The following is a 22,113-nucleotide window of genomic DNA, read 5'->3' on the forward strand; positions in this document are numbered from 1 at the left end:
CGCATGTGAGAGAAAGAGAGAGAAACATTGTACACTATATATTATTTATATAAATTAAATATTTACACTTTTTTAAGAAGTAAATGCTGATAATTAAGAGGCAAAATAAATCTATAACTAACAGTTATTATATTTTAAAACTAATTAATGGGCATGCAATTGTGAAGCTAGCTAGCCTTAAAAAAATTTGATATATCCATTAGGATAAAATCTACCAGACGTTCTGAAGTCTGAACCATAACGAAGGATTTAATATCATTATAATTAGTTAGTTAGTATAATTAATTACTCCTAAATCCTAATTAAGCTGAATCAGCTTAGCTTTACAAAAAGAAGGCCATCGATTTGAATCCAATATATATAACTACAAGAATACTTCATACTTCCCTCATTCAGTCATTCTCTTCCAGACACCAAAATCTCAAAAATTCGTAGAAATGTGACATGCTTCAACGTGCATCACAACGGGGGAAAATTTATAAAATGGAAATTATCTATATATAGTTAAAAAGATTAAATTAAAAAACATAAAGAGAACTATGAATACACCTGTAAGTCAAACTGAAACCAAGGGAAACTACGCTAAGCCAGTAAGTCATTTCTGTGCACTTGTCTGTTCTTAAAAAGTAATGTTGAATATTTTAAGAATACACTTTATATAGAAATTCGTTTTTATTCAAATTGACTAAATTGAATATGAATGAAATCACAATTATTGTTTAATAGATACGATTATTTTTTATATAAAGAAAAATAGTGAAATGGTGATGATAGATGGACAAAACATTGTCACTTCCAACTGTCATATTTCAGAAATCCATGCATCGCGTACAAGAGGAGTACATGGATGTGCACGTGTCGGATGCAGAGAGGGCCACGCTGCGCTGCCACCATCACTTGGTAGCACCGTACCGTGCCCCCAGACCACAAAATCTCGTCGCCAGTTTCTGCTGCCCCTTTTACATTGTATCGGATGTTTTGCTTTGATGTAAAAAGGAAATTTTGCTTTACGTACACTGTATCGTAGTCTTGTATGCTACTACGTGCGTGTTTTGGAAATGTGGTGTAATACGTTTAAAAGATCTTATGTTTTGTTTGGTGGAAAAAAAAATAGAGTGAAAGGAAAAAAATAAATGAGAAATAAAAATATGGATGAATGTGCTTTTCTGTTTGTTGATTAAAGATTAATGCATTTAGTAGAGAAAAAATGAGAAAGAAGAAAAATTTAAAAGTGTAAGACCCACTAGTTATTTTAATCTTATTTTTTAGTAGTACCTATTTTTGTTCACCTATTGACATCTTCCTTATTTTTATTTTATTTTTTTTAAATCAAACATCTTTATTTTTACATTATTTTTTACTTATTTTCATTCATCCTATTTCTTTCTTTCTTTTTCTATTGGGCGAACCATCAAAGTTATTTCTTTTGTATGATGAAAAATCATTGTGAGACAACATGTTGCTAGCTAATCCAAACACATTGTATGTTTTTGTTTAGATATAAAGAAAAATAAGAAATTCTTTTTCAATATTAGTTTGACAAATGAAAGGAAAATATGTGCTTTAAATTTTATTTTTATTTAAGATTTTAATGTTTATACACTGCTAACTAATTATCAATTACAAATATATAATATAAAATCAAATAATTTCAATGTAATTGTATTTTAAATAAATTTTTAATATAATGATGATAATATATGTATGAATAGACAAATTAATCATCTTAGATGTTTTTTCCTCCAGGGAAGGAGAAAAAAATTATAAAAGTCTCTTTTGATTTGTATGGGTGAGAGAAAATAAAATAGAACAAAAATAAAACATGGGTAATTATTTTAGTTTTTGTTTAGTTAAAGAGAAAATAAGAGAGAGAGAGAGAGAGAGAGAGAGAGAGAGATATTTCTTTTGAAAATAAAATTGTAAAAAAAATATTTTTTATTTTCTCTTTAATTTAAATTTAACATTTTTTCTTTTCCCATATTTTCTTCACTTGGTATCGAACAAGGCTTTTCTTCATTTAAAAAAAAAAAAACAAGGCTTTTCTACTTGTTTTTTCTCCAAAAAAAATGAGAAAAGTGAATAAATACTTAATATTTATTTCTAAAGTACTACTCCAATTAAGAGTGTATATTTAAATCCCTTTAACTTGTACGTGCGCCAAATATGTGCAATAAGAAGTATGTATTAAAGTAGTTTGATTAGTGTCCATGCATAAGTAGTAGCCGATGATATATATATATATAGGTGCCATATCACATTCAGTAGATTAAAATTACCAAAAATCTAGTTGTGCGGAGTTGGGGTAACTTTGTAAATGTATAAGGACTTAATTAGGCTCGACTTTTTTTTGTCTTCATTATACACTAGAGAAACTTTAAATTCAATGCATGTTTAAATTATATATATTTAAATTTAAATTACTTATATAAAATAAAACATCCATAATACTAAAAAGTGATTTTCCAGTCTGGTCCATATATATGTTTTCAAATTATCATCATTAATTAATTAACAATGATATAAACATAGATAATTAAAAATGAAACTATTGATATACATTGCTCATTATTGGTTGTTTTTTATTCGATCTCATCTTACAAAAGACATAAAATAGATTGATACATACGTCGCACTTATTTTCTTAGCGAATAAATCAGGAGCACATACGGAATACTGATCAATATAGTAGTTACATAAGGAGTTGTTGCACATAAAAATTAAGAATATGAGGTAAGGAATGAGAACACGTAAAACAGTGACATCGTTAGAGGAGATGAGGAATAAACGCATGACATAAATTATCGGCCACCAAACGAGAACGTAGCTGTAGTGCATGCTTGTGAATTAAGTAATTAATGCCAGCTGGCCTGTAAAGTGTCATCGATTTTTCTTATGTTTTGGTCACTTTTCTACTGATTCAGTGGTCACTTCTAGCCATGCCACTGATGTGAACTCTGAAAAGGAAAGAAAAGAAGAATAAAATAAAACCCTAACGCGCAAACCAAAAGAAAGGGCCACCATAACACCGACTCAAACGTTTGTAGGTGAGTTTTTTTCTTTTTTTTGTACGTGTTTTCGAGTGTTTTGACCGTTTGGGAAGTGTTGTGGCTGTGGAACTAGTCGCAACAAACTCACTCCCCAAAATTCCAAACACCATAAATTACGCAAAAGTCAAACACTATCCATCCCCCATAGTCATTCATTAATTCATTTGTTTGACGTTGGTTGGATTTGCTTCGTTTTCCTTCTGATTCCATTCTACGTTATCTTTATCTTCTACCGCCAACTAAATCATACTTCTATTTTTTATCTTCGGAACTACCCATGTCTAACGCAATTTATATGCATGAGCAGGACATGTGAAAGGGTAAAGGAACTAAAACTCACCAATAAAAAGTTATTTGTTATTAATTTTTTAAAGTAAAAAAAAAATCATATGACTGACTAAAAGATCTTGCATCTTGATTTTATCTTTAAAATTAAAAAAGTTTCTCTCATTTTTATTTTAGATCTCTTTTTTTGTTAGGTCAGTCCTATGCACAAGATCAAATCAAATACTAGTATATATGATCAATGAAACCTAACTCAATTGATTAAGTAAGTTGTTGTAAATTCTTTTGGTATCTATCTTTAGATTTTTTTTTAAAAAAAAGAAGAAAAAAAAAAGAGTATATATATCTCAGTTTTCTCTAGTAATTAGTACTCCTTACATTGAATTTCTTCCCAACCATTTCAACGACTCATAACAGAAATAAATAACTAAAGAACACCTACCTAATTATTAACTAAGTTATGAAACTAGACTATTAACATAGTAAAATTATCCCTCTAATAAAAACATAATAAAATTATTGTATAACAATGACTTGGTAGGGTTGCTTTTTAGTGTTAAACAATTGGAATAATTAGATACGGATGAGTAGAACCAAATGGAATAGTAAATGGATGTCATTGAAATAGGATAAAATATATATATATATATATATATATATATATATATATATATATATATATTTAAAATATTTTTTAATTAACATGCTGCTTTTACAAAAAAAAATTACATTGAAAGCATAAATTAATTAACATAGAATTGTTCCAATTTTATCGAAGATCTTGAATTTAATTTTTGGATATATAACTGCGTTAAATATTTGGAAAAAAAATTACGACCCATGATAATCCTAAGTGGCTATGATAAGATTGCTTCTAAAAAAATACTTTTACAAAAAGCAAGTTCTCTTTCTGACTCTATAAGATCATTTTTTTAAAATACTTATCCTTTATTATAAGATTATTTTTTTACTTGTTTGTTGCATCAATATTTTTCCCTAAAATATCCTTAATTAATTAAAAAAAATTCAGCCAAGGAATAATAAATGATAGGAATTATTGAGATAAAGTTTCACTCTCATTAGAATGGGAAAAAAATAAACAACCCTTCATTCCAAAATAAATATCGCATTTGAAAATAATATCTCAAAATAAGTGTCATATTTGAGAAGAAAAAATTATCTTAAAATAAGTGTCATATTTATTTTTTAATGTAATATTAATTATTTTTCATTAATACTCCTAATAAGTATCACTTTATCTTTTGAATGCAATACTCCTTGAGATTAAGAAACTAAAAGGATACTCCCTCCATTTCTTTTTAGCTGTTTTTTAAGGTTATTATGTAGAATCCAAGAAATGCAATAAGTTTTCTTGATTTTAATAAAATTATTGTGAAATTTTCTATTTTTACCCCTTTCTCGTTTCACTTCACAATAAAATGCATGAGTAAATTAATTAAAAATTATGAGACAAGTGAGGGTATAATTGGTAAAATAACAATTAATGTGATCTTGAATTTAGAAAGCAACAAATATGTAGGGAAAAAAATCTCCCAAAATCCAACAATTAAAAAGGAATAGAGGTAGTAAAAGTTTTTATCAGGACGCTTTAAAATTTTGTTATCCAGACCTTTCTTTATATTCTCTTATAATTCTCATAATAAATATTTTTTATTTTAATTTTTTAATAGGCTTAGAACATGGTTTAACAAGATCCTCAATAATAAGATTAATTTTATAACATTATTATTCTCTTTTTTTTCTATTTATTAGTTTATTAGTTTTTTATTTGTATTTAATACTACCTCTATTCTTATTTATAATATCAAATTACTTAATTCATAAAGATCAAGGAAAGTGGTTAATATAGCTGATTGTAATAAATTTGTGTTAAATTTATAACTTTTTCTAAAATTATCATTATTATTAATATTTTTATTTTTTAATTATTTATCAATATATTCTCTTTGTTATTTTAATTAGGAATATTTTTAGTCTAAAAATAACTAATGTAAAAAACATTATAGATTGGATCTTATTAAAAAAAATATTAATTTAAAGATAAATATTATAAATAAGAACAAAGGAAATAAGACAAGAAAATAGTACTTATTTTGGAACAAAGAGTATCATTAATTGAAAAACAATAAAGAGAAAATAGAGATAATTAATGTAAAAATAATAATAATTTTAAAATAAAATAAAATTATTCACAGATTTATTAATTTAATATCTTTACCTAAATTTTTGTAAAAGAAATACATGAATTAATTAAATGGATAGCTGCTTGCCTCGAAATGTGTGACACCTTTTCTTTTTTCGTTTCTCAGAATATGGTAAAAGAAGCAAAACCTCACTCCGATTTAAAAAATGCTTCGAGATTTGATGTAATCTACGACAAAATATTAATGTTGAATATAATGCGAAGAAGAAATAGTAACAACGGCGGCAGGTAAAGGAAGAACAAAAGTTTATTAATTACTTCCTCTAACTTTTTTTAAACATTTGTTTTTTTTTCTTTTTATAACATTATTTTTTAATTTTTAAATATAATAACAATTTTTTTCTACATATTTTTATTTAATTATTTTTTTTCAAAAATTAATTAAAAACAATTAAATACATAGAAAATAAAAATAATAATATAAATAATTAATATGATTAACTAAATCAACTATTAATTTTTAAGCGTAAATATATTAAAAGAATATTCTTACAAATAAAAACAAAAACAGTTTCAATATACACACACGTTATATCTTTGTTGCCCGTTGGCGATATTATTAATTGTATGAATAAAATCAAGAGTTAAATGTTTAGAAGTAGATGTTTACAACTACTACGTACTCCTATTGACTTTTTTGCACAAATTTAAATACATTAAAACCAATCATAACTTGTTTATACTTTTTATCATCATGATATACAATCCTGATTAACGGATATAAAATAAATTATATTAAAGAAGAAAATATTAATGTGTGGTTGTTGATGAAAATTAATCACTATTTTTAACAAAATTTATTTCATATCAATATCATAATTAAAAGAAAAAAATATAATAAATCAATTTATATGATATTCAGAATTTAATTAAATATATATTCAGACATATTTTATCAACAGAACTATGGAGTATATCAAAATTAATTAGATCATAAATGCATTTTCATTCATAACTATGATCTAGAGATAATTATGCCCATAAATATATTTTAATTATATGTCTAGTGCTTATTTTATTTATAAAAAAAAAAACCGGTACTTCATAGGCGAAATAATGTATGGAGTTTTATTTTTTGCTGGATAATGTATGGAGTAATATTAACGTAAATGTATAACTAACTTTTCCCCATCATAACAAAATGTATAACTAACTATTTTCTGTATTGGTGCATAGGTTTTTATAAAGAGTTTAATATCATAATGTGCAAAATAATTTTATATTATCGTATAATCATAAATTATTATTGATATGATTTTGAGAGTAATTAATATAAAATTTAATAATCTTATTATATATAATAGATTAATATAAAACTTTTTACACTTTTAATATATAATCTTTTTTCTATTTTATAAATTTGAATGAAACTAAAAGATAAAAATATCAACACTAAACTATGATATAATAATGTATTTTTTGAAATAATTAGCATTCTATTTATCATAAAGAATTAAATAAAAGAGATAGAATTATTCAAATTAAGATACATAATCATTATGTTTATGTTTTTTTTGGGTGCATAATCATTACCTTTGTGAATTTAATATAGGAAGTCGATATTTAAAACTTAAAATTCAATACTACATATTTAAATTATATTTCAATTAAATTTCAATAATAATTTTTGAAAAAAAAAACAGTATCCTTAATATAAAAGGAGTTACGTAGTTTAATAAAAAAAATAATTTTTAAAAAATTATTCAATTAAAAAAATCAAATCATATTTTCTTTTCTTATATATTATTATCCACACATTTCCTTCTTTTACATTAATGGCCATTAATGGCTTTATCTAAAATACCATTTCAGTATATAATACATTTACCTTCTCTCATATAAGAATTTGTGTGAAAAATAAATCACTCACTCACTTTTTAGCATAATAATCATAAATTATATAAAGGGAATTGATAAAAGCCAACTTATTATTATTATATTAATTAATTAATTGTATAGAAGTAATGTAATTTATGGCGAGGCAGCATACTACTAGTTTATAAACTGTTATTTTAGCCCAATCGAAGAAATTGTAAGGGGATAAAACAATTGTTTTCACCTACAAATGTTTGGAGGGACAAATGATCAAAAGTTGAAGCTGGATCAGAAAAGACAGTTTTAATTAGTCCCAATCTCAATTCTCAACCACCAGCCACAAAGAATCTCAAGCTGTTTTCATAATCGACTATGTTTGTTTAGTATTTCGCAGTCAAAGGGCTCGTTTATATTTTGTTAATTCGGAATGAGTTCATTAATTTAATTTTGTTTATGTGAATATATAAATTACAGAGTGCATACTCTCTCTCTCTCTCTCTTATGTAACAAATTTAAATAATCTCATGATTAAATTAAAAACAAGTAAATATCGATTATAAAATTACCTAATTATAAATCTTCATTTTTTTTAAAAATTTGAGGGAAAGTAATATCAAATTATTCAATGCTTGAATTATTAAAATTAATATATACATATATAAATAAATAAATAATTGTTGAACAGATTAATCTTAAGAAAAGTTACTGTTTTTTTAATATTCTGCGTTTAGTTTTATGTCCAATATTTTTGCCTCTTACACTAAATATGTCCTAAATAATTTATAGGGCATATCTAACACACATTGTGACATCTTTAAACGGTCATGTCATCATTAACTTTTAATTTTAGACATATATTTATTCAATTTTGTAATTTTCACATTTTTTTTAAAAATTCCACTTTTTTTATATTTTACTCATTTAGTTTTTTTTTTATCCTTTTCATCCTACGCTTTTATACTTTGTCTAGGTGGAAAGTGAGAGAAAAATGTGTTATTTTGAATGGTTAGGTTGAATGAAAAGGATGAAGGTTTTTTTTAAAAAAATCGTGGGGTCGACAATTAAACATTTCCTCTCTCAATTCAGTGAAAGTGTAAGATTGATATTGTGCATTTTGCTTTTCTAATTTAGGCTGTATTTGGTTTTGAAAAAAAAAAATTACCAAAGAAGAAAACGGAGTAAGTATGTTTGGTTCGTTTTATTTTGATTAAAATAAAGATACAAAATGGTTGGTGAGATTTTAGAGAGAATAAAAATATAAAATTTTCTCTTCCTAGTTATAGTAAATTTTTTTTTAAAAATTTGTTAGAACAAAAATCGATTTTCTTTGGTTTTCAGAGAGAAAAAATGATCTTTTAACGAAAAGAATCAATATTTTAGATAAAAAATCAATTTTCTTTGATAAAAAAAAATTATTTCTCACATATTTTTCTTAAACCAAACAATATATCATATCATTTATTTATATTTTATTTCTCTATTTTCATATTATTTCTATTTTTCAAAACCAAACGCACACTTAACATATGATACCTCGGGGAAATCGTGGGTGTTGCTCTTGTTCCAGCTGCAACTCTTCCTTCGTTTTTCTGTTGGCACAATTGTTCCACATGCTCATCTTTGGTCTCTTTTTCTGTTACTAGTATTTTTTGCTTGTACGAGTCCTCTTCTGCTGCACATGAGAAAAACAAAGTGAATTTTTATGGCTTTCATGATTCATGTCTCCAAGTTTTTAAATTCATGGTCAAATAATCGATTACGGATCTCACATAATTGATTAATCCTTTTTTTCTATACCTAATTATAAAATTCTTCAATTAATTTACGTTTCATGAAAAAATAATTAATTTAGTTGATCTTATTAAATATTTCAATTATGATTTTTAATAATTATTATACATCATAAAATTGTTATTTTTTATAATAATTATTTTTTAAAAGTTATATGTTGAATGATTTTTAATTATATAACCATGTAATAGTAAAATCTTTATATATGAAAATTAAATTCTTTAGTAAATATATTTATCTTCTTAATTCGTATTATTTTAGAAAAAAAAAATAAAGTAGTAATTTTTTTTATATCTAACTATAATAGTTTTCTTATTCTCAATATCTTAATATTTTTAAAATTTTACATCTCTTTAAATGCTGTCTTATTTTTATTTTTAATAAACTGTATGATATTTTAAAATGATAAATTTTAAAATTAACTACAAAATTAAGATTATAAATACTTAAAAATAAATTTTCATCTACAAAATAAAAAAAAATTATGGAAGTAATTTGTTATGTTATGTTACTTTTATTAACTAATTCATTGCCTATTTTCGTTAAATATAACTTAAAGTTAGTACTATAATAGATTATATATACAAATAATAGTTGTAATAAATATTTTTTGAATTTCTTAAGCCAATTATGAGATGATACAAAATGCTAACTATTTCCATTATGAGTTAATTTTTTGTATATCTTTAATATGATTTTTTATATCATCTATTAAACATAAATTATAATAAAATATGGTTTTTAAAGTAATTATTATGCAAATCAACATACTTATCATTCATAATATCTATGATTAGATGATTTATACTATTAATACAAATACTATTTTCTCTTTCACTAAACTAAATTTAAATCAAACTTATTCTTATGAATATAATTCAGGAGCAGACATGATTCTAGAAGGGAAAATAATTTGTCAGGAATCAAAACTAGTTAATGGACCAGTTTTTAAAAAATAATTTGTCTAAACTTAAAAAATAAAAAATATTTTTTATAAAAATATTGTTTAGTAGTATTTTTTAAATACATAGAGAATTTATTTCTTAAATAAATACTCTATTTTTTTTAAAAAAAAGTTTAGATAATCACATTAAAAAATAAAATAAATATTTAATTTATTAAAAAACATTTAAAAAATAAAGTTAAGGAAACATAGTCGTGACCATTGAAGTATTATGAACCAGTTTTTTAAGCTTAAAAAAATAATTTTAATTTTTTATGGAAATACTTTTTTTAATAAGCAATTAAGCATATAAGATTTGTTTTTCTTAAAAAAAAGTAAAAAAATTACTTACTTTAAATAAAATAATTTAGACAAAAACATAAGAAAACTGAAAAATTATTTATTTAATTTTATTTAAAAAAATAATTATTTAAAAAAAATAAACTTAAACAAACCCACCCTCTATCTCTTTTACTCTTAATTGGGTCCTACATTTGTTTTAACTAAATGACAAATGTCAATTAGAAACTACATTACATATAAAAAAGTTGAAAGTTTACATAGTTGTAGGTACAGCGGTTTGCTAATATTCGTCTGTACTTGAATATTTGTTATTTAACCGTAACAGGTTTATATAGTTATGTACACACAAAGTGGCTTTACAATTTTCTCAATTAAGTATAGTTTTTTTTATTGTTATCCAGTGTTTTTAGAATATTAATTAAGAAACTAAAAAAAATTACTGTGTAAATAATAGAAAAACGAAAAAAAATCACAAATAATATAATTTTCTATCTTTCAATAAAAACATTTCATTTTAAATTTCTTAATTAATATTCTTTGAGCATTGATTAGAATTTATCTTTTCATTATATGATTCAATAAAGTATACTTTAGATTTGGGTTACACGAGCCACTTTTAAGAATATACTTTAGTACTTTAATTAGAATTAGTAGAGACAATATAAATGAGTAAATGACCTACCGTATTATCTTGCTGCGAAGTTGTTGGCAGTGGCACCACCATTTTTCAACTCTCATTTTCGTGTCACTTGTTATTACTTATTAGTGAAGCAAATTTTCAAATCTGATCCATGCCCTGCTCCCTATGGTGTATACTTGTCAAGGAAGAATTTTTGGGTCAATTGTCAACACTGTTGAACAAGAAGTATATAATTTAACAAGTAACAACCTCTCTGTAATCTCTCTTTCTCTCTAGGTCCACGTCTTTTTGTTTTTTTGACCAAACAATTCGTTTTATGTCTGGTCATTTTTAACACTTTTGAGCATTAATCTTGACCAAGCTGACAACATTGCATTCTTGAATCCGTCAAATATTCAGAAAAGTAACTTACCAAAATTCAACATAATGATAATAAAATAATATTTTAATTTTTAAGGAAATCAAATTATGTTTGCCCATCCCAGTATTTTTTTTAACCTAGGATATTTCTCTAACGAAAAGTCGGAGGCTAATTTCTCAACGTACTAAATAGTCTTTATTATACAGAACAAAATTGATGATCTAACTTTTGAACGTATGTTTATAAAATAATTATGTATTAATTATATCACACAACATTGATATTTTTGTCCCAAATATTAATCTACTTAATTTTAGAATTAAACTTTTGTTTTTATTTAAATCGGGTTTACAAAATTGATTTTGAAATGATATGATTTATATTTAAATATTTTTCCTATAAAATAAGTTAAGAGTAAAACTTGATATCCAATATAAAAGTTATCCATAATTTTTTAACTTGGAATTAATTTTGAATTATTCTTTCACATGAAATGAAATACATTTAATCTAAAAATTTGCATCATTTGTCTGAATAGATTGTCTTATTTTATGCTTTCAATGAAATATCCAAGTTTTAATCAAGGAATTCCAATTCTTCTCTTTTCTCTCGTTTTTTTCAAGTTCCTTCTGCCTGTCACCAAATCATATCTGTGTATAGTCGGTCCATGATCCTTGTGAGACAAGTCGGTGACTTGGTCTTTTATGCGATTTGGCACTTTCGCAAAAAAATTGAACCAAGTTTTAAATGAAAATGAGGAAGCAGCCACGAAGTTGCTTGAAATGTGTATCCATGTTTGACTTGTTTGATCTGATCTGTGTGTCACAGCTAGAAATAAGGATCTAGATCACTGATTATGATACTGGCATAGTGAGATATCTATACACGTATATATATAAACCTCTTTGTATTTTTCCCCCATTTGTTTGAGAGTGGAGTTGACAAGTGCACAATGCAAAAATTTAAGGTCAACCACTAATTAAACAATTACAAGTTACTTACTGAACAAGAATTTTGACATAGCGCGTCTTAGTGTGTGTGACCTTGTATAATAAGGTGCTTTCGATGATTGACATGTAGAAGTAGAAGTAGAAGTAGAAGTCAACATGCGATGCTACTTGCTATTTGCTGAATTTCAAGTTGCAACAGTGCTTCAAGTCTATATGTAATTAATTCCATATGTAAGGAATTTCTGTGTGTGGGAGAGGAACAGAACATATGCATGTGACATAAAAGAAAATTAAGAGCATAAGAATTATTGCTTAAGCAAATTATCTATTTACGTACTTAAAATTTTAATTAATTAGATTTGACATCACAAAGGGACACGATCAACGAGAAAATAAGACATGAAATTATAATAGCACGCCATGCATGCTTGCTGATCGTGTAAGTCATGCGTGGAGGCGAAATAGCAAACTAAGGAGCAGGTTAATTATATGATTTTGCAAACACCTACAGCTAAAGCAAGCAGAACCATGTCACTATGTCAGTGGTTGAATTAAATAAGTATTGAGCCAATTATATGCTCTTCAATAATTCTCCAATGATATTTGTAACCATAATTAACGAATGCCCAACCCAATCAAATCCCGAGTTACATATATAACAATGCTTATAATTAAACTATGAATGCGTATAACAATTAACAACTTAAAGGTTAAAAAATGGCTGTAGGCGATCAACTTTAGCTAGGCGCAGATGATTTCCTCACTAGATTAATATTGCAGGCAGCATGTGATTTTTTATAGCATTTGCTTGTAGTAATGAGCTATTTGTAACCAAGTCCAATGCCACCAAAGAACCATAACATTTGACCAAACTATAACATTACTTTAATCCTAGATCCCAAAACGAGTTGGTTGTTTAACACTTATAACGTGTAATTATCTCGAAAAGGTTGTTAGAAAATCACAAGGAGCTAGGATTTAGGAAGTGATTTCCGCTAGCTAGAGGCCAAAGGCTAAAACTCGATCGCAAGTCACAAGATAGGGTCAACTATAAATAAACCACACCAAATGAACAAGCTGGCATATATATATGATTCATGCACAAAACAAACCACCACCTACCAATTGTACCATCCCCAATTTGCTATCGGATAACACTAGGCATTAATTAAGCTTGCATGATTGCATGGGCTGGATCAACATACACAGCTTGACAATACAATGACGCGAGTTAGTTGTTTCAATCAAAATTAATATTTTTCGTACGCTCATCACCCCCATAATGGATCCCATGTGACTAATTTTCACTCAAAACATCGTTGTTTGGTTTGATTATTTTTACTTTTTAATGTTGGTTTCACAATTTTTATACTAATTTTTGAATAAAAATAGTGATATTTTTTTTTTATATTTACTAGTGAATACAATGAGTTTAAGTAATGTTTGGTTTATTTGTAGTTTTCATTTTCAGTTGATACACATGTTTTCGTTAATGATTATAAAAAAATTCCACTTTATCGTTTGTTCCTATGATTTTGTAACAAAAATGATGAAAATAAAGTTTCATAAAATCCTAAAAACAAGAAATAAAATAAGTCAACAAACTTAGTATATCCAATAGTTTGTGATTAAATGAGAGAGTAAAACTATTTTTATACCATTAGTATATAATCTTTTATTTCTTATTAATAACAATGTATAAGTTGAAAATAAAAATAAATAAAAAATCACAAATTTTCTTTTGAAAAGAACCAAAGAAAAAGTACAAAATGGCTCATAAAACATGTTGTGCCATCTATTTTTTTAAAAAAGAAAAAAAATGACGGTGCGTACTCATTGATTTTGCCTGTGGCTGTAGCATTTCATCATAAATGAACCATTACTGCTGAGGAATCCTAAACATAAATGCATTAAATATGAAGTTTGAATACTAGCAAAGCAACCTGCAAAAAGTACAAGGCAAGCATATGGTACTACGGAAAATCAAATCTGTCAATTAGTATTCTTTTTATAAGGTCCCTTTGGGACGTGGAGCACATGGAAACACTTTCTACTCGACACATTGTTGAAAACCTGTTTCTGAATTTTCCAGCATGATGGTTGGATCTTTGAACAGCTGCCTACTGTAAATCCTTTACTATCTTATTCGGCCCATAACATTATGATGCGTGATACGCGGAGCGTATGAAACCAATTGGAACAAATTTTAGGGACGCAAAGTTCAATTTTAATGTATGTTTAGCCTGTTAAAAATTAACTATGATTAAACAAATTTATTGTTATTTCATATGATAATAAATTCAATTAACTAAGGGGGTCTTTGAGTAGACGTACCATTCAATTTCTACGGATAAAAAAAAGACTTGAATATGTCAAGGTGACACATTTTTAAGTCAAACAAAAGATAATAAATTCAATTAATATTTAGCAATGTAGTTTATTATTTTAAATTTGAACTAGCTATATATATACTAAAAATCAAACTCAAGTTCAAGACAAAATGTTCAGTCCTGAAAGTCAAGATAAAAGAATCAGAAGAAATTAGTTAAAGACAATTAATAAATCAAGTAGCACGAGTGATGGTTTACCAACCAAATTATTTAACACCGGCCCAAGGCTTTAAAACTCAAATATGATGATGATAGTGGTTCAATCCTTCTAAATCATTTATTTTCCTGTCCTTATACAAGTATTTGTACCTCCTAGCTACCCTCCATATCAAGACACATACATAGCTAGTATAATTTAAGTCCCTAATCTTCATTTTCTAGTAACACCCAAGTCGAATATCCAAATGCTTAAATGCGTGATCAGTTATCCCAACCGTGTGCACTCGAGTGTGAAAAATGCACATTACAGAGACAGTATCCAATTAAAACAAATCAAGATGGAAAAAACTTGGTCATAAACCATTTTAAAAGCTATATCAAGCTCTGGAATGTTACAAAATTAAGCCAATTTCCTATCGCTAAGTTTTACACATGTATTGCAACCTAAAAAGTGAAGAATTAATCATAATCATACTTATAATGCAACATGCTATCATGGAATCCTATGAAACTGGTAAATTCTGCACTCTTAAGTGCTTATACTTTTGTTCTTTATTGAATCTTTTTGCACTCTCTGTCAAACCTTTAGATAAAAGGAGCTTCAAGGCATCAATCCCCTCTTGCAAAGCCTCATCAATCTGTCCAAAAAGAAAAACAAGCATCACTGAGATGAAGATTTTGGTAACTTGGCCAGTTTTCAATATAGTGCATGTAGCACAATGTAAAAATGGTTGTTATACTATAGAAGTAGGGTAGTGTGCCTCTACACATATCGTATGGTATTAATAACTATGGCTCCACTGTAAAAAAACATGCCCTTAAATTTTCTAGATCAGTATATTCATTTTCAATCATTAGAAAGCCACCCAAATGGAGACTATTAGCATATATTTATGACATTGCACTAACGTGACAAGTAACTGCAATCATATTTGACATTTTTCACACCCGAGTGCAGCCACACACCATCCTTTCTTGGCACCACATCACCACAATGCAACTCATTTTTCCCATTATAACTGCCATTAATAATTGGATTCAAATTGTACTGAGTAGAAAACTTGAGAAGCATCATTGCAATTTGAACCATTGGAACCAAATTGAAACTTTCATTACACAAGGAACCAAAACTCCAAAAATGAATTTAACAGTAAACCAAGAACTTACTCGTTGCCTAGCTGTTACATTAAACTTTTGAAGCAAAAATGCTTTAGGATCCATTTGCCCAGGAGGACTCCCAATCCCTAACAACAAAGCAAATTGAAAATAAAGATGACAACAATAATCTAAACTAGGGAAAGAATAAGGGATTTGCAACATGAGTACCAACCAATTCTCAGCCTAGGAAATTCTCTATTTCCTCTGAAGTTATAGATCACACTCTTCAGCCTGATTCAGTGAGAAGCGAGGACAATGTAGAAGATAAGTAGTGGTACTCGAGAAGCACTTCACAAGAAAAAATCAGGGCTAAAAACATTTCATGAACTCATTTTCCATCACCACTTATCCTCTTGTTTTCAGCCACTTCATAAAAATGATTTTCCTTTTTACCTAAAACAGTGAAGCATTACAGAAATGACAACATATAGCCTCTAGAAAAGTGAAAATGTAATGAATAACGGTGAAGCTATACATCCATCATGAATAGATAAAGAAAAACTATGAAGAATGACTATATGATTAGGTTTCCATACAAAGTACTTATAGATGTTTACAACCCTAAATATTAAGACCAGAACCAAAACTTTTGCAGTGTCAACTGTTATCCCTACATTCAAATGCATGCGTTAAATAAGTAACTTTCATGATTGACTCATTTGTAACTGGTTTCTCTTCTTTCTATAGTATATACCCACTCACTGTAATGCAGATAACCTAGTAAAAATAATAAAATAGTTTTGAACAAAGGATGAGAATCCAAAAAAAGCCACGAGCTAAAATGGTAATACCGGAGGAAAAGACCTCAATCTGAAGTGCAGAACAAAAAAAAAAGAGAAGACTTGGATAACACGTTAATGTTGCTGAAAGACAATTAGATTTAGAAGAAAACAAGGATTGCAAATGCTTGATTGGGCAACAAAATATATAATCAACATGTTACAGCAGTACAAGCACAAGATGCTGTTCATTGTGAGAAACAAAACAAAATTTCAGGAAAGAATAAATGAAAAAGATGAGCTATTAAAACTAAGAGGTGAAACACAATCTGGAATATGTATGAATTATGATAGGCCCATTGTGCAAGTATATAGGAGGAGTGAGAAGGTGAAGGAAAAGGAAACTGATCCCGAGAATCAAAGCCTGTGGGTATATGAGAGGAGAAGGAAAAAATGAACAATGTGACACGAGAGGTTGGAAGGAGGAGAGAGGGGGATAACAGAATAAACATGTGGCATAGAGAGAATGGAGGAGGGAATGCGGGAAGCAGGGAATCGGGCAAGGAGAGAGAGAATGATTATTTAGTGGAGGTGCAACCAACTAGAGGGAATGAGAGAAGTTCCGAAGGGTTATGTTGGGGTTTGTTAGTCTGAGCAGAGGAACTTGTCATTTCTCAATCCCTGGGTGTTACCATTGCTTTTATTTTATCTAAATTCATATTTGCCATCTTGTAAGGATGTTAGGATATAAGGATAAGTGTGAGTTAGTTAAGATAGTTAGACTATTAATGAGTTAGTCAGTTAGTTAGAGGGGTTTATTAGATATAAATAGGAGAAGAAGAATAGGAGAGAGGGAGATTTTTTGTCATTGTAAATTGAGCATTAGCTCTTTGTGAAAGGAGAAATCATTTGTGAAGGGGAAACCCTTGGAGGAGAGTTTTCTCTCCTATTTTTCAGTTCTTTTCTTACTAGTCAATAAAATCCTTTCTTTTCTTTCTCTATTCAATTCTTGGTTCCTAAAAAAGGAGCTTGCTCCATTCATTGTCATTTGTTTTCTATAGTTTCTGCTAAAATACTGTAACAGAGGATTCCTCCTCTGGTTGTAAGGGGATCCTTCAATATATATCAGTTCTTTTCTTTCCTTTTTCAATCTATACCTATTAAGTAATGGGATTTTCCCCCTCAAACCACAAATCAAGATACAACCTAATCAGGACACTAAAATATCCACTTAATTTTATGAGATTGCAAAGTCATTCGTGCTAAAGCATAGGCTATCTGCATCACAATGTTAACTAATTTGGCTTACTACATCTGCTTAGTCTGTCCGCATCTTCTCATTATAACAAAAGATACAATTGACTTCCAAAATGATGGTTATTTGATCAGGACTCCAATAACATCTACATGTTAATTTCAAGATAGATATTTATTGGGTTCTGGAATAAGTGAATTACATAATCTAATTATGTGTAATAAGCATCATAAATCTCTAGAGGAGTAGATACTTGATTAGCAACAAGTTTCTTATGATCAGTCATCAATGTCAAAAAATCTTAAGGATGGAGATAATATTAATTTTGCTTCACAATTATCATGTAGTGTTGTACCCTTTGTGACTTCCATGACCCCCTTTGTCGTGAAGACGAAGCACCCCACAGGGCAAGTTCATGTCATCATGGAACTGCAACCAAAAATACATGATTAAATAAAGTAACAGCACACCTTTCATTGATTAGATACTTAAAAGAAAATCTATGGATGTGAAATAACTCACCACAAGCACTTGATTAAGAGGTAGCTTATAATAAGCAGCCAGTGGTCCTGTCTGCAGTAAAATAAAGAGTCATAGAATAACATAAATTGATAATAAGCTCAAGACTTCATATGTAAGCTAAACATCAACAAACAAGCAAATGAAACCATTTGCATGCTACCTCAAAAACAGAAACCTTCCACAAAATCCATATTAGTATATTACCTTACCCCAACAAAAAGTCAGCACTTCAAATAAAATCAAACCAGTAAAAGCAGAAATGAAAGATGTAAGCAATCAGCCATGATGGCCATCTTTCAATCCTCTTCTCCTTTGGTTTTGTGTGAAAAAGGGGAAGGAGATTAATGGTATTCAATAAGGACCTCTATTTGACAAAAGAATTATCAATCCACAGGAGATTTGTAAGAAGCTACTTTTCCCTACTTCCTAGAACTTTCTTATTCCCTTCATTATTCTCCAATCTGAATGATACTACCAAAACCATGAATTCTTAATTTACTATTTTCCACAATGACTATAACCTTACTCTACCGTGTATGAAAAGATTTTCTAGGAAGAAGAAAAAAAACACACAGAAAACCACAAAAAGTAAAATCCCATGTAGGAAACCACAAAAACTTGTGGAGAAACACACAGAAAACCATCACAACTGCCCCCCAAGACTCTCCCAGGAAATTCCATGCACAAAACACCCAAAACACCTTATAGAAAATTTTGATAAGCTTCACCTTGAAGCTAATTGAAATAAGCTAAAAAAAGTCATAACTTTAAAATAAGCTCTTACAAACACCTCATATATTCAAAACGAGAAGAACTGTGGAATTAAACATCATCCACTCTATGTCAGACTGGTAATTCCGTAATTGCTGCAAATACTAAGTTATTCCTCTAGCATCCATTGTCGATTTCAAGATTTTCCTATCATAGTGATCACATTATCTGATTGTAGTTATCATTGGTACACTTTAACCTCATAACAAAGTCAATCAATAAGAGTCGATTTCAATTTGCAGATCAGAAAAGCTACCCCTCAAATTAGGTTATTGACTTAAGCAGCTGAATGCATAATCAAAAGGAATTTGTAGAAACTAAAGCAAAATATATAGATGGATAATAGAAAAAGGAAAAGGCTGCACATCTCAATTCCTTACCGATTCACCACTGAGATTCATGTAAGTTTGAGGCTTTGCAAGGAAAACAGGAACTTCACCAACAAAACCTGTAACAAACGACCACAGTGCCTAAGATTCACAAATTACAACAAGCATTGAAAGATAAACAGAAAACAGGAATATCAAATGAGGCAGACAAAAAACCTTTTCCAAAAATAGCTTTGGAGTGAACAGTGTCCATAGGAATCCCCTGTGACTCCGCAAATGCATCAATCATCTCAAAGCCAACCTGATTGGGACAAAAAACATGTTCTCATATTTCATCACAAAATTGCTAATTCACACACCAACTATGCCCCCTATACACTACAGAACACTTTTTATGCAATTTGATGGTTGATAACTAAAACCTGTAACCACCGAAACTAACTCCTAACAAACAAAGCGGTAACTGAAATGAACAACAAGACGCTAACATATGTTGAATAAGCAGAAGCAGAAATAAAAGTAAAAAAAGAAAAAAGAAAGAAAGGTACATTGTGTCTGGTTCCTTTGAACTTGTCGCCAGGGTTGCCCAAGCCCACGAAAAGCCAAGGGCGTGGAGTAAAGGTGCAAAAGCAGCGTCTGCTTAACCTATGAAGCATGTCCTCTGCTGCCAAAGTAGGAGAAAAAACTAAAATAAAAGAGTTTCATTCATTCACCGGAGAAGAATATGCATTGGTAATTACTAATTACCTAGCTATCAGCGTTGCCTCTCCGCATCGTTGGGTTTCAATGAGTCATAAAACCAAACTGCTTCAACAACCACTTCTAGTCGATATCTGATTTTTAAGTGTATACCCAAAAAATATATATGTTCACACTCTATATGCTTGGTAACTCTCAAAGGTTGATGGAATGGAGTAAAGTATGGGCTCGTTTTCGATGATTTTAATAAACAAAAGTTATATATGTAAAATAATTTATATTATATTATATTTTGTGTTTATCTCTTTTCTTCCTTCTATTATTTATTATATTCTAAATTTATTTATTTTCTCTTTATATATTGTTGTACAATTTACTTAATTGTATATCTTGCTGTACAACTTATTGTAAGAGTTTAATTTCTCAAATGTAAATACTTTTCATAAATTACACTTTTTTTATAACATTTGCAATAACCCCTTTTTAGGAAGTACAATGTATTGTTTCTTCAAACAATTAAAAAATGTTTGTATAATGTATAAGGGGAGGGGATATCAATGTATAATGAAAAGGACATAGTGTAGGAATAAAATAAAAAGGCAGTGTAATTTTATGAAATTTCAAAAGTAGTTATTGTAGTTTATTAAAAAAATTATATTATTAGTTCATAAATTTTAAAATCTATCATTTTTTTGTACTTATTTTCCTGTAGAATTTCATGAATAATGCAAATTATTATACGAGGTTTGTTTGTCACAATTTATTATTGTAAAAGATTCACTTGTTGTTTTAAAAATTAATCATTTTTCTTTTTGGTTTTTTAGGTATTTGTTTCACCTTTTAAAAATAATTAGAGTTTTAAAATAATCTGAAATTTAATTAAAATTAAAAAACTTTTTGAATAATTTTTTGATAATCCATTTTTATGTTCTTATCTAGTCATGCTTTGTTGTCACATCTAATCATATATTGTTTTTTTCGTGAATTAATTAAGAAGATGTGGTATGATGAGAATAATCCTTAGAGTCAGACAAAAAAAAAAGATTAATCCTTAAAGATTACTATAAAATCTAAGCTAGACCGTGAGAAAAATATGATATAATAAGATAACTTCTAGCTTAAATTTATTTATTTATTTATTTCATCTTTTAATGTTAATGGAGGAAGTCCATCAGAACAAAAATTCTATCGAAATATTTTTTTTGTTAGCATTGAAATATATTTTAAATCTATAATGACTAGTGGAATAAGGTTTTGTTGTTATCGTTGTAATAAATTATAAAATTAATTCCAAAAAATTTAAAAATTTAAAAATATAATTTAGTTCTAAAAGTTTTGAAAAATATTTTTTTTGAAAAAATGTTTATATCATATCATTTCATTTAAAATAGAGGTAGGAACAAACTAAAACACATAAAAAAATCTTTTAAAAACACCCATTTATGGTAAGAACAGGATTGAATTAGTTGTAGGTTGAGAATGTTTTTGTAGATTTGGAATTGTAGACTTGTTCACTATCTTGCCACACGTACCAGGTCTTATATATAGCATATATCTGGTAGAACGAGATAAGATGATTTACTTATTTTTTTGTGACATGATGGTTTACAAGTATGTCTTTATATATGTATATATGTATAATGTATGTATTTCTCGCCATTTTATTCTTCTAAAAAACATTTCGTACACAAGATACTTAAAATCTACATTAATCCGCTAAATAATTCCATTAATTAACAAACAAGAAACAAT

At 27.8% G+C, this 22,113-nt stretch overlaps 1 protein-coding gene across 2 annotated transcripts; it reads right to left on the reverse strand.

Annotated features, from left to right (window-relative positions):
- Positions 1-15,247: 15,247 nt before the first annotated feature.
- On the reverse strand, positions 15,248-20,571 carry LOC100808506 (peptidyl-tRNA hydrolase, mitochondrial-like). 2 transcript variants are annotated; one of them, XM_006584533.4, is made up of 9 exons: positions 20,410-20,571; positions 20,211-20,326; positions 19,879-19,963; positions 19,714-19,781; positions 18,563-18,613; positions 18,396-18,469; positions 16,239-16,297; positions 16,076-16,152; positions 15,248-15,546 (listed from the first exon to the last, which is right to left on the reverse strand). In XM_006584533.4, the coding sequence occupies exons 2-9, from the start codon at positions 20,316-20,318 to the stop codon at positions 15,412-15,414; spliced, it is 657 nt and encodes a 218-aa protein (XP_006584596.1). In that variant the 5' UTR covers positions 20,319-20,326; positions 20,410-20,571; the 3' UTR covers positions 15,248-15,411.
- Between the last annotated feature and the right edge of the window lie 1,542 nt (positions 20,572-22,113).

This window comes from Glycine max, chromosome 8, assembly GCF_000004515.6.
Source record: "Glycine max cultivar Williams 82 chromosome 8, Glycine_max_v4.0, whole genome shotgun sequence".
In the NCBI taxonomy this organism is placed as follows: domain Eukaryota; kingdom Viridiplantae; phylum Streptophyta; class Magnoliopsida; order Fabales; family Fabaceae; genus Glycine; species Glycine max.

Bases quoted from the DNA above. Each gene is read 5' to 3' on its own strand.
- LOC100808506 (XM_006584533.4), bottom strand. From the start codon at position 20,318: ATGCTTCATAGGTTAAGCAGACGCTGCTTTTGCACCTTTACTCCACGC. The intron at 18,614-19,713 runs GTAAGGAATTGA...ATTTTACTGCAG, and splicing joins TGAATCTCAGTGGTGAATCG to ACAGGACCACTGGCTGCTTA. The intron at 16,153-16,238 runs GTTGGTACTCAT...CTTTGTTGTTAG, and splicing joins ATTTCCTAGGCTGAGAATTG to GGATTGGGAGTCCTCCTGGG.